The sequence below is a fragment of the Lampris incognitus genome, chromosome 19 (assembly GCF_029633865.1).
Source record: "Lampris incognitus isolate fLamInc1 chromosome 19, fLamInc1.hap2, whole genome shotgun sequence".
In the NCBI taxonomy this organism is placed as follows: domain Eukaryota; kingdom Metazoa; phylum Chordata; class Actinopteri; order Lampriformes; family Lampridae; genus Lampris; species Lampris incognitus.
Genome location: NC_079229.1, coordinates 21,888,658 through 21,901,757, shown reverse-complemented (window position 1 = coordinate 21,901,757; position 13,100 = coordinate 21,888,658). Strand labels below are relative to the sequence as shown.

General features: G+C 47.6%; 1 protein-coding gene across 1 annotated transcript in view; it reads left to right on the top strand.

The window, feature by feature from the left end:
• LOC130129512 (partitioning defective 3 homolog) overlaps positions 1-13,100 on the top strand; it is a 465,188-nt gene that overhangs the window by 225,286 nt on the left and 226,802 nt on the right. Inside the window, exons 11-12 of the mRNA XM_056299064.1 lie at positions 4,334-4,473; positions 5,186-5,314. Of these exons, the coding sequence (XP_056155039.1) occupies positions 4,334-4,473; positions 5,186-5,314 (269 nt within the window). The remainder of the gene's footprint in view (positions 1-4,333; positions 4,474-5,185; positions 5,315-13,100) is intronic.

Below are 13,100 nucleotides of genomic sequence, written 5' to 3'. Positions count from 1 at the left end.
GGTTGATTACTTTGACATATTAATGGCTGTTGATGAACATACATATATTAGGCTGTTTTTGTGGTTGAAACAGGTAGCCCTCAATAATAGGCAGTGTCTCTAACCACTGGGCTGATCTACTGCTGCAACTTCTACTTTTTACTTTTTTATACATGGAAAAAAATGTGCATTCAAGTACTGCTCGTATACATTTTTAATGTTTACTGTTGTTCATGTGAAGGCAAAATCATACATGGCCAAAAGTATGAGGACACCTGAACATCACACTCATGTGCTTGTTGAATATCTAATTCAAAAACCATGGGAATTAATATGGAGTTGGTCCCTTTTGCTGCTATAAAAGCCTCCACTCTTCTGGGAAGGCCTTACACTAGATTTTGGGACATGGCTGAGGGGATTCACTCCCATTCAGCCATAAGAGCATTAGTGAGGTCAGGCACCGATGTTGGGGAGAAGGCCTGGCTCACAGTCGGCGTTCCAGTTCATTCCCACCTTTGGGATGAACTGGAACACTGGAAGATGGGGTGGAGGTCCATGCGCTGTGCAGATCAGTCAAGTTCTTTCACAACAAACACTGCAAACCATGTCTTTAGGGGCATTGTCATGCTGAAACAGGAAAACGCCTTCCCCAAACTGTTGCCACAAAGTTGGAAGCACACAATTCTCTAGAATGTCATTGTATGCTTTAGTATTAAGATTTCCCTTCACTGAAACTAAGTTGCCTAGCCCAAAACATGTAAAACAGCCCCGGACCATTATTTTCCGGACCATTATTTGTCCTACACCAAACTTTTGGGTTTGGGCAGGTAGTTTTCTCCTGGCATCCACTAAACCCAGATTGGTCCATCAGACTGCCAGATAGTGAAGCATGATTCATCACTCCAGAGAATGTGTTTCCACTGCTCCGGAGTCCAATGGTGGTTACACCACTCCAGCCAATGCTTGGCATTCTACATGGTGATCCCAGGCTTGTGTGCAGCTGCTCGGCCACGGAAACCCATTTCATGAAGCTCCTGATAAAGAGCTCTTGTGCTAATATTGCTTCCAGAGGCAGTTTGGACCTTGGTAGTGAGTGTTGCAACCGAGGACAGATGTTTTTTTATGCATTACGCTTCATCACTCAGCGGTCCCGTTCTGTGAGTTTGTGTGGCCTACCACCTCACGGCTGAGCTGTTGTTGCTCCAAGACGTTTCCACTTCACAATAACAGACTTACTGTACAGTTTACCGGGGCAGAAGGGCAGTAATTTGACCCACTAACTTTTTGGAAAGGTGGCATCCTATGACATTGCCACGTTGAAAGTCACTGAGCTCTTCAGTATGGCCCATTCTGCTGCTAATGTTTGTCTATGGAGACTGCATGGCTGTAGGCTTGATTTTATGCATCTACCAGCAATGGATGTGGCCGAAATAGCCAAATCCACTCATTTGAAGGGTGTCCACGTACTTTTGGCCATATAGTGTGTATGTGGTGGGGAAACTTTAGAGATAAAAAGCTCAGACCGTGACTGGATTTGAACATGTAGAGCGGTGATCTGGTCTTTGGCGAGCTATTTGCATCACAAGTTCTGAAGAACTTCGAATGAAAAACATCTATTAAATGGTTTATGTACTGTATGGTTTAGAACAGCATTTTAATGAATTAGGGGTAAAGCTCATCATCATTTTAAGGGCATACCAAACAGGCCTTTTAGAACATTCTGTAATATGTAATTGTTCCCTTCTCTATGGTTATACTGGTCTCTAACCAGTCTTTAATCTGACCACAACATGCGGCAGCAGCTTTGCAGTCCACATGCACTTATCATAAACACTCAATTTTGGTTTATAGAATCGACTTTATATTTAGAATTCAGGGCATGTTTCATTTTTTACGTCCTAGAGACTTGAGAGCCACACCCTAATGGCAAACCAATGAAAAATGTCTGTCTATAAGTAAGGATCTTTTTATTAACTATAGGAGGCTCAGAACTTGGTCAAAAACTATAATTTGATCCCTACATATTGCATCCTCCTGTTACAGATGTTTATAATGAGAGGGGTAGTTTTAAAGGGGCGGAACAGAGTCTAGTTTCTTTCCTTGAGTGGCAGTTAAAACAATAATTCATTTACAGCATCTTCACTTGCTTACTGCATATCTGTCAACATTATGATTTAGGATACTATCACTTTTGGTACCCTGAGCAACTGATACTTATGTGGTTGACTTTTATCAATCCATATGGAGGTTTATTTTTTGGAGGAATTAACCCTTTACCTAGCATGAATACTGTACGTGCACATTACTGTAAATGCACATTATCTGTTTGTTTTCAGGCTCTCAGAAGGCCTCACTCCTGTTACTCAAAAGGCCTTAAAACAGTTCTAATAATATTTGTGTTGTATGATTTGGGCAGCAGGGTGGCATTGGGAGTAGGGAGCCTGTCCTTCAACAGGACATCTCGTTCCAACCCTTATATTGTCAAACATCCATTCTGCCAAACTGTGCGTGGACAAAACAGTTGGTCACCACCAGACTGTCCTATACCCTGCACTCTAAATCCACTATACATTCACCGGCCACTTTATTAGGCACACCTGTCCAACTGCTCGTTAACGCAAATTTCTAATCAGCCAATCACATGGCAGCAACTCAATGCATTTAGGCATGTAGACATGGTCAAGACGATCTACTGCAGTTCAAACCGAGCATCAGAATGGGGAAGAAAGGTGATTTAAGTGACTTTGAACGTGGCATGGTTGTTGGTGCCAGACGGACTGGTCTGAGTATTTCAGAAACTGCTGATCTACTGGGATTTTCACGCACAACCATCTCTAGGGTTTACAGAGAATGGTCCGAAAAAGAGAAAATATCCAGTGAGCGGCAGTTCTGTGGGCGAAAATGCCTTGTTGATGCCAGAGGTCAGAGGAGAATGGCCAGACTGGTTTGAGCTGATAGAAAGGCAACAGTAACTCAAATAACCACTCATTACAACCGAGGTATGCAGAAGAGCATCTCTGAACGCACAACACGTCGAACCTTGAGGCAGATGGGCTACAGCAGCAGAAGACCACACCGGGTGCCACTCCTGTCAGCTAAGAACAGGAAACTGAGGCTACAATTCGCACAGGCTCACCAAAATTGGACAATAGAAGATTGGAAAAACGTTGCCTGGTCTCATGAGTCTCGATTTCTGCTGCGACATTCGGATGGTAGGGTCAGAATTTGGCGTCAACAACATGAAAGCATGGATCCATCCTGCCTTGTATCAACGGTTCAGGCTGGTGGTGGTGGTGTAATGGTGTGGGGGATATTTTCTTGGCACACTTTGGGCCCCTTAGTACCAATTGAGCATCGTGTCAACGCCACAGCCTACCTGAGTATTGTTGCTGACCATGTCCATCCCTTTATGACCACAGTGTTCCCATTTTCTGATGGCTACTTCCAGCAGGATAACGCGCCATGTCATAAAGCTCGAATCATCTCAGACTGGTTTCTTGAACATGACAATGAGTTCACTGTACTCAAATGGCCTCCACAGTCACCAGATCTCAATCCAATAGAGCACCTTTGGGATGTGGTGGACCGGGAGATTCGCATCATGGATGTGCAGCCGACAAATCTGCAGCAACTGCGTGATGCCATCATGTCAATATGGACCAAACTCTCTGAGGAATGTTTCCAGTACCTTGTTGAATCTATGCCACGAAGGATTAAGGCAGTTCTGAAGGCAAAAGGGGGTCCAACCCGGTACTAGCAAGGTGTACCTAATAAAGTGGCCAGTGAGTGTATATACGGAAGTGGTGTTGGTGGGCCAGTAGGGGGCAGTCTTTCCTCTGGTCGGATAAATAAAGTATTCTGATTCTGATTCTGAAATCCCAGTGCCCCAGCACAGTGATGGGGACACTGTGCCGTCCTTCGGATGAGACGTTAAACCGAGGTCCTGACTCACTGTGGTCATTAAAGATCCCATGGCACTTATTGCAAAGAGTAGGGGGTTCCCCGTTGTCCTGCAAAATTCCCAACCTGGCTCTCTCCATCTGGCCACCTAATCATCCCCCCATGTAATTGGCTCAGTGATTCCTCCCTCTGCAGCTCAAGCTGATGTGCGGTGAGCGTTCTGGTCCAAAATGGCTGCCGTGCAGCACCCAGGTGGGTGCTACACATTGGTTGTGGTTGAGGTCAAGTTTCCCCCTTCAATGTGAAGCACTTTGGGTGTCTAGAAAAGCGCTGCTATATAAATGTAATGATTATAATGTGAAAGGGCAAAAGCAAAGAGAATTTCTTTTCTGTACTTACTGGAGTAATAAAATATTTCATGAATAACGTTATGGTTTGACTCCCTCTTTTCCAGGCCAAGAAGGTCTTGGATTTAGCATCACATCTCGAGACATCCCTATTGGTGGCAGCGCACCCATCTACGTCAAAAACATCCTCGCCCGAGGGGCCGCCATCCAAGATGGTCGACTGAAGGCTGGTGATAGGCTGCTGGAGGTATTAATTCGTATTATCCCATCAACATATGCTCCAGCCATCTTGCAGTGTTGTAGTTTTTTACAGACACAGAGACGAGACTGTGTTATGTCAGATGCTAATCGACCCCTTACAGATCTCTTTTTTAATTAAGTGTAAATAATCTATCGATGAAAAGAATGAAATTGACTTTAATAGGTTTTAATAATTGAAATTTGGATTTAAAGTTGTGAAAAAGGTGGGCAGATCAATGGATATTTTGATTAAAGTTCATTCACAGTGACATGACAAGTAGTGAGTATTGACTTTAGGGGAGACTAACTCGTGCATAACTTTAACTGGAGTTAGCTTGGTCTTTAAGGTCTCATGGAGGGCAAATGTGTACTTGGATGTGTGTCTGGGCCTGTGAGTGTGCACCATGAGTCTGTCCAAATTTAGGAAACGGAGGAGTTTTGTGCTAAGCGGGGACATTTTGACAGTCACTAAAACTCCAAGGAGCTACTTTAGGGTTATGATTTGGGTTTAGGGTTAAGGTGAATTAGGATTAGGCTAGATTTAGGATAAGGGTTAAGGTAAGGCATGTTGTTCTGATGGTTAAGGTTAGGGTTAGCTGCTTGGGGAATGAATGCAGTCAATGAGAGGTCCCTGCAAGTGTACAAAAACACGTGTTTGTGTGTGTGTGTGTGTGTCTGTGTGTGTGTCTGTGTGTGTGTGTGTGTGTGTGTGTGTGTAGGTGAGTGGCGTGGACTTGAGTGGGAAGACCCAGGAAGAGGTGGTTGCCCTGCTCCGTGCCAGCCCAATGGGAGGGACTGTCAACCTGCTGGTATTTCGACAAGAGGACCCCCTCCTGCCCCGTGAAGTGGTTAGTACCCGTCCATTACCCCCATGAACGCTTGAGTCTTCTATGGAATGTGTTGAGTATGTCACACCTTTCTCCACAAGTGCACTGGCACAGTGTATGCTCTGTGCTTTTCTACAAATGTAAAACCAGAATACAGCCAAGCTGCATTAAAATATAGTTCTGTTAGGGTGTCCGGGTAACGTAGTGGTCTATTCCGTTTCCTACCAACATGGGGATCGCCGGTTCGAATCCCTGTGTTTCCTCTGGCTTGGTCAGGTGTCCCTACAGACACAACTGGCCATGTCTGTGGGTGGGAAGCCAGATGTGGGTGTGTGTCCTGGTCGCTGCACTAGCGCCTCCTCTGGTCAGTCGGAACGCCTGTTCGGGGGGGGAGGGGGAACTGGGGGGAATAGTGTGATCCTCCCACATGCTACATCCCCCTGGCGAAACTCCTCACTATCAGGTGAAAAGAAGAGGCTGGCGACTCCACATGTATCGGAGGAGGCATGTGGTAGTCTGCAGCCCTCCCCGGATCGGCGGAGGGGGTGGAGCAGTGGCCAGGACAGCTCAGAAAATAGGGTAATTGGCCGGATACAATTGGGGACAAAAGGGGGGGGGGTCCCTCCAAAATATCAGTTCTGTTATTATTGTTGTACAGGGTAAGCTAAATTAGCTCCTGGCCCTTAAATGGCTCAGCATGTCCAGCCCTTCACACTGAAATCACCCCACAGGAAGTACCAAGTGTTGAATCTGGGAGTGAATTTGAAAAGCATCCCATCATTGTGGCATTGTATTGAGAGATACTATCTCAATAGCGTTGTGTCCAGATGAACTGATTCAACTTTCTTTGATTTTCTTACCTGGATTACTGAGCATACATCAAGACAACGTGGCGTAGTACTTCTGTTCAGTTACACAGTGTCTATTATGTAAGTTCCCCTGAAGTTCTTTAACTTTTAACTTTTGGTGTACTTGTCTTATCACTTTGCTCGCGTCATTCCAATTAAAACGCTCCTCTCAACTGATTCATTCTATTCAATCTTGAGTTTGTTTAAGAAAGGGTGGCGGGCTCTGGTTTGTTAATATTATGTCCAGGCCACACGGGATGAGGGAGAGGACAGATGGGGACAGTTTGGCAGGCTGTTATATAGAGGCAAACACTATTATCCCTGCGTCTCCCTGACCCGGCAGCGATGAAGCGCCCTGCCCATCTTAGGATGAGAACAAATACCCTCAGAATCATATTAACAAAACCTTTCCTCTTATGGAGCGAGTATTCACTCTGTTCTTTTCTGTCACTCACCTCCAGCCAACACCAGCTGCGCATCATCTACCTATCCACACACCGACTGGATGTGTGAGTCTAGCACTCACAACACAGGCTTGGACCGAGTATATGGGTGTAGCTGCATGCACACCAAATTAGTTGCACACACACACACACACACACACACACACACTGAAAAACACAGCGAAACGTCAGTTATGTGCACAGACTAAAGCAGAAATATAGCTATTGAATATGCAGACCAAACACGCACAGACACACACACACGAACACGCATGCTGGTGTTTGCACGCGGTCCCACACACGTAGCCCTGCTCAGATATCGTCTATAAGCAGGGTGACATTGGCTGTCGGGCGACAGATGGTAGGGCTAGTGCCCTCTTCCAAGTCTCCATTCAGCAGCTCTGACAGCGGGCGTGGGTACCGCAGCACGTTGGCAGATCAGAGGGCTCAGATGCCAACCTTAGTCCAACCCATAACACTCAGCATGCCACCTGGGTTTTTAACCCCTCCATGGGAGCTGTTGAACCAGTAGAATAATGGTTTCAGAAACAGCAAAATCAGAACTTTTTTCCCACTTTATTTTATTATTTTTTAAATTTTTTTGTAATTAGAGCTATTTGCAGCATTTAGCTGACATTATCCAGCGCAACATAGAATGAGCAAGCAAGCAGCTATCTATTTATTTATTTATTTATTTTGGGGACCCCCCTTTTTTTTTCCCCCACCCTAATTGCACCCGTCCAATTACCCCACTCTTCTGAACTGACCTATGTCGCTGCTCCACCCCCTCTGCTGATCCAGGGAGGGCTTCAGACTACCACATGCCTCCTCCGATACATGTGGAGTCTCCAGCCGCTTCTTTTCACCTGACAGTGAGGAGTTTCGCCAGGGGGATGTAGTGCGCGGGAGGATCACGCTAGTCCCCCCAGTTCCCCCTCCCCCCCGAACAGGCGTCCCGACCGACCAGAGGAGGTGCTCGTGCAGCGACCAGGACACATACCCACATCCGGCTTCCCACCCGCAGACACGGCCAATTGTGTCTGTAGGGACGCCCGATCAAACCGGAGGTAATACAGGGATTCGAACCAGTGATCCCCGTGTTGGTAGGAAATGGAATAGACCACTACGCTACCCAGATGCCCCCAAGCAAGCAGAGATTTATTGTCTTTTTGTAAGGAGACATCAGTAGCGTTCCCTAGAGGCTCAGGGGCTCAACTGCATGCTCACACCGTTAAGGCACAATATCTTTAACTGTTTGGGTCCTGCTTAGTTTCCCCCAAATGAATGAAACATAACAGATTCTCGGTTCTCCTCGGGAGCCTTGACAGCGGTGGAGAGATGCAGCACAGAGTGTAGCGTGTGAAAAATTGCGTGGCGGTTTCTTGCCTGTCGATGCGTGAGTGGTGTAGTGTGAGAATTCGATGGCTACGCTCTCTTAGCTCCTCAGGCGTGACACGATTAGAAAAGCCCATCACAGCACCCCTGTCCTAATAATCTCTCTCCGTCTCTTACTCTTCCTGTTTCTCTCTTTCTCTCTCTGGCTTTCTCACTCGCTCTGTCTTGCTCTCTCTCACGCTTTCTTCTCCTCTTTGTCTTTCTCCGTCTTTCTCTTCCCTGTGTGTTTGTGTGTCAGAGAGAAATGGCAGAGGCTTCTGGTTAATACTTCATCACTTCCTTTGACAGCTCAGAATTCAGAATTTTGCTGCTCTGCTCTCTTACTCTTTGTCTCTCTCTCTCGTTCTCTGCTTCTCTCTCTGCCTGTCTCCCGCTCTCTCTCTCTCCCTCTCTTTTACTCACTCTCAAACACACACACACACACACACACACACTCGGGCATTAACATTTTTCCACTGGGGCTTTCAAGAATCTCAATAAGTGTGTTCATAAAAATCAGATAAGAAGGAAAAGCGCTGCCTTTGACAGTTATTGCAAATAAACCATAGCAGAAAAACATAGCTGGTAATTACTTTGACTGCTGCATGCATGCAGTTTGTGCGTGTTTGTGTGTGTGTGAGAGAGATAGTTAGAGAGAGAGCGCAAGAGAGAGAGAGAGAGAGAAAAAAAGAGAGAGAACTGGTCTCTGAGTATGAGCATGACTTTGCATGTATATATATATGCAAGTGTGTAAATTATACACTGTGCATGCACACTGCAAGGCGTACACACACATCCAGTCCTCTCGTCAACATGATGATGTTTTAAATTGTTGCATGACTGATGCACGGTGATTGCATGCATGCGTCTGTCAGAGGGACAGAGGTATAGTATAGCTGGCCTTTCTCTCTCTCTCCCTCTGTCTGTCTGTCTCTCTCTCTCACACACACACACACACACACACACACACACACACACATTATAGATCCCATGGCATGAATGAAAGTGGGGGGAAGCTACATCTTTGTCTCGTTGACATTTGCCTGGTGATGTTTAATGTCAGTGCTCAAAACCCTCCGTTGCTCCTTTTGATTAGATTTGGTGTATTATGCCAGGCATATTTTACGCACCCCCCATGAATTAATTTAACATTTCAGCAGTGTTTGCATTGCTTCTTTTATTACCTCAGTAGGGTTGATTCGAACATACATTCAATATAATTTGTAATAGCACCCCCCCCCCAAAAAAAGAAAAGGTTACATGGGGCTAGAGCTGGTTAGGATACTCCATTAAATTCCTTTGTTTTGTTTTGTTTTTTCTTCAGCTCATTTTCTGTTTGTCATTCTTTTCGTTTCTTCCCTCTTTCTTCCTGGCTTTATATCTTTTCTTTTTTCTTCTGTTTCTTTCTCTCCCACCCTCAGTCGCTACGCTGGAAGGGCATCAACACACATTTTCCCACTGCATTAGTTAGACGGGTGTGGCAGAGTCGATTTTAGATCAGCAATAACCTTTGGCCAACACTATTCCACATTGGATGAAAAAACATCTCACCTTCACCTCACAGAAAGTCAGGAAAAACTGGGGAAAGATCCATTTTGGATGAGACAGGCGAGGAGATATACAGATAGGTTGATGATGGTACCGTCTTTGTACAAGCTTGATTTGAACCCCAAATGACACAGCAGGAAGTTCGAATCAATGGGAATTTGAACAAAGTCCCTTTATACCTTTATATTCCACCACTTGACAACTCTAGGGGGTGGATCAGCATAAAGGAACTGAAGGGCAAACGCTAACATAGGAGGGCGGCGCGCGGTGGCGCAGTGGTTAGTGCGGTCGCCTCACAGCAAGAAGGTCCTGAGTTCGAGCCCCGGGGCAGTCCAACCTTGGCGGTCATCCCAGGTTGTCCTCTGTGTGGAGTTTGCATGTTCCCCCCGTGTCGGTGTGGGTTCCCTCCGGGTGCTCCGGTTTCCTCCCGCAGTCTAAAGACATATAGGTCATGTAGGTTAATTGTCCCTAGGTGTGAATGTGTCAGCCCTATGATGGACTGGTAGCCTGTCCAGGGTGTCTCTGCACCTGCCGCCCAATGACTGCTGGGATAGGCTCCCACATCCCGCGACCCTACGTTGGATAAGCGGTTTGGATAATGGATGGATGGACGGACGCAAACATAGCAAATGAGGAGCTCAGAGGGAAGGGTGCCCCCTGCAGGACTGGGGGTTAACTTGTGGACATTTTGGGCCACGAGGGCCTCATCTGAGGGAGGGAGGTGAATAGAGGGGAAGACCCTGTGTTACGTTCATGCAAAACGCTGCATGCTCCAGTATGCACGACAGAGAATAGTGTCTTGAGAACATGTCTATCATTCACTGAGCTTTGTGGTATTCAGACTTACAGCTAAGTCATTATTGTGTTAGCTCACCTAGCTAACCTGTCTACAGGTGAAAGTAACGGGACAGTAATGAGTAATGGCCTTGAAGCAAGATGTGTTGGACTGGGACAGAGGAGGGCATGTGGGAGAAGGAAGAAAGAAAGAAGGAAAGAAAAGAGGGGAGTGAAAAAGGAAATACCAAAACACAGGAGAAAAGATGCATAGTGCAAAATAAAAATCGCTCACCATTGAAATAAGTCGGAACGGCACAGCTTGTTGTCTGGGTTGGTTGTATTTAAAGCAGGCGGCACTTGATGAAGCCTCACCTCTCTTCTCTTCTCTGTCCCAATACTTGTTTCAGACCACTCCCCTTTCTCTCTGCCCTCCTATCTGCATTATTCATGGACCCAGACCCAATTACCTGCTTTGCTAAGGCAGGAATGGCATGAGCGCATTAAAACAAGCCTGAATATACACATACATTTCCAATAAGGAAAGAAACAACCATCAGGGAACACACACCATTCCTTGTCTTTCTTGCTTCCTTTCTCTCACACCCACACACAGACACACCATCCTCACACATTCAGGCTTATGAAAACACACACACACACATTCACACCCACTTCCCACGCATAGCCACTGGCTGTTATTTATCGGCGACATTTATCTGCCAGCGTGCTGCATGGTGTGTTTGCTTACAGCGGGAAGCGACTGGTAGCCTCCGGTCCATGCCGCACAATGTCAGCAAGCAGAGATTGTGTTTTCACCTTCCTTTCCTGTGATAAATAAGTCAATGTCATGCTTCGCCAAGCAATGAGCAATGGTGGCAGGCAAAAATGAGGACCTATGCTACGTGCTTCAAAACTTGCCCACAATGCCGCATCTAGCACTGCAACTAAGGCAACTCCCAGTTTATTCACCTGTTGTGGTGCATTTCAGAATGCCATAGAAGATACACACGCATAAACACAAATAATAAAATGTGTATTCTGGGAGTCTCTCCTACAGCGAATCTTCATTTTGCTCTAATTTCAGTCCCATAGCCACAGAGTAGTAATAATGATAATAACCATTACATTTATATAGCGCTTTTCTAAACACCAAAAGCACTTCACACTGAAGGGGTAAACTCGCCTCAACCACCAGCAATGTGTAGCACCCATCTGGGTGATGGATGCACGGCAGCCATTTTGCACCAGAACACTCACCACACATCAGCTTGAGGTGGAGAGGGAGGAATCATTGAGCCAATTTACATGGGGGGATGATTAGGTGGCTGTGATGGACTGGCAGCCTGTCCAGGGTGTCTTCCCTTCCCGCCTGCTGCCCAATGACTGCTGGGATAGGCTCCAGCATCCCCACGACCCTGATTGGGATAAGCGGCTTGGATAATGGATGGGTGGATGGATGACTAGGTGGCCAGATGGAGAGAGCCAGGTTGGGAATTTTGCCAGGACACCAGGGAACCCCCTACTCTTTGTGAGAAGTGCCCTGGGATCTTTAATGACCACAGTGAGTCAGGACCTCGGTTTAACGTCTCATCTGAGGGACGTCATCTCCTACAGCACAGTGTCCCCATCACTGCAGCGGCGCTGGGGCATTGGGATTTGATATATTGTGGCGGACACTAGGGGCTATGCCTCTCACCCAGCAGGACTGTGAGCTGGGGGCGTGGTTTACGTTCCCGCGCTCCCAGGTGCAGGGTTGTTCCTGCTGCAGCTGGTTTTTGGAGTTGAGGAATAAACATCAAACTTGCCTTGGTCTCCTGTGTTTTTCCTCATTCCCGCCACATTGGTGACCCCGAATTGAACATGTTTGGAGCAGAAGAGGAGTGTGAATCAACTTCGGCCACGCCGCCCCAACTCTCACAGCCGGCCGTTCTCGCCGCGGCTGTGAAACTCCCGGAGTTCTGGCAGAGCGACCCGGCCTCGTGGTTCCAGCATGTCGAGGCGCTGTTCCACCTGCGTGGAATCTCCGCGGACGACTTCAGATACTATTTGGTCGTCGCTGCGCTGGACCAGCAGTCCACACGCCGGGCCATGCAGCTGTTGCGCGCCCCTCCGCAACACGATAAATACGTGGCCCTCAAACATCTTCTGCTCCGGAGGTACAGCCTATCTACCGCAGAGAGGGCAGATAGAATCCTTTCCCTATCCGGTTTGGGCGACGGGACGGCTGTGGATCTCATGGACAATATGCTGTCGCTGCTAGGCTCAGACGAAGGTGGGTTCCTTTTCCCGCACGTTTTCCTGCGCCAGCTCCCGTCTCCTGTGCGCGCGGCTTTGGCTAACTCCCCGTGTCTGGCCGCTGGTGACTGCCGAGGTTTGGCTGAGGAGGCCGATCGGGTCCTGCTGGCTACCAGACGGTTCTCTGTGCAGAGTGTGGCATCGGAGCCTCTGCAGCCGACGTCGGAGGACGCGGACCCGGCAGTGGTGGCTGAAGTGACTGCCCGGAGACGGCGCGGGAGCGGCCTCTGTTTCTTCCACCAGCGGTTCGGCGGCAAGGCGAGGCGCTGCGTCCCTCCGTGCACGTTTGAGGCGGCGGGAAACTCCAGGGCCAGCGCTCAGTAGCAGCTGTGGGCGCTGGCGGACGTAGTGAGCTGCTCTTCATTAAGGACACGATGTCAGGAAGACGGTTTCTGGTGGACTCAGGCTCGCAAAAGAGCCTACTCCTTCCTGCTAAGACAGACAGGTCGGCCGAAGGCGGCGGCCCACAGTTGAGTGCAGCTAACGGTTCGTCCATTGCGACGTTTGGCACAAGGTTGGTGA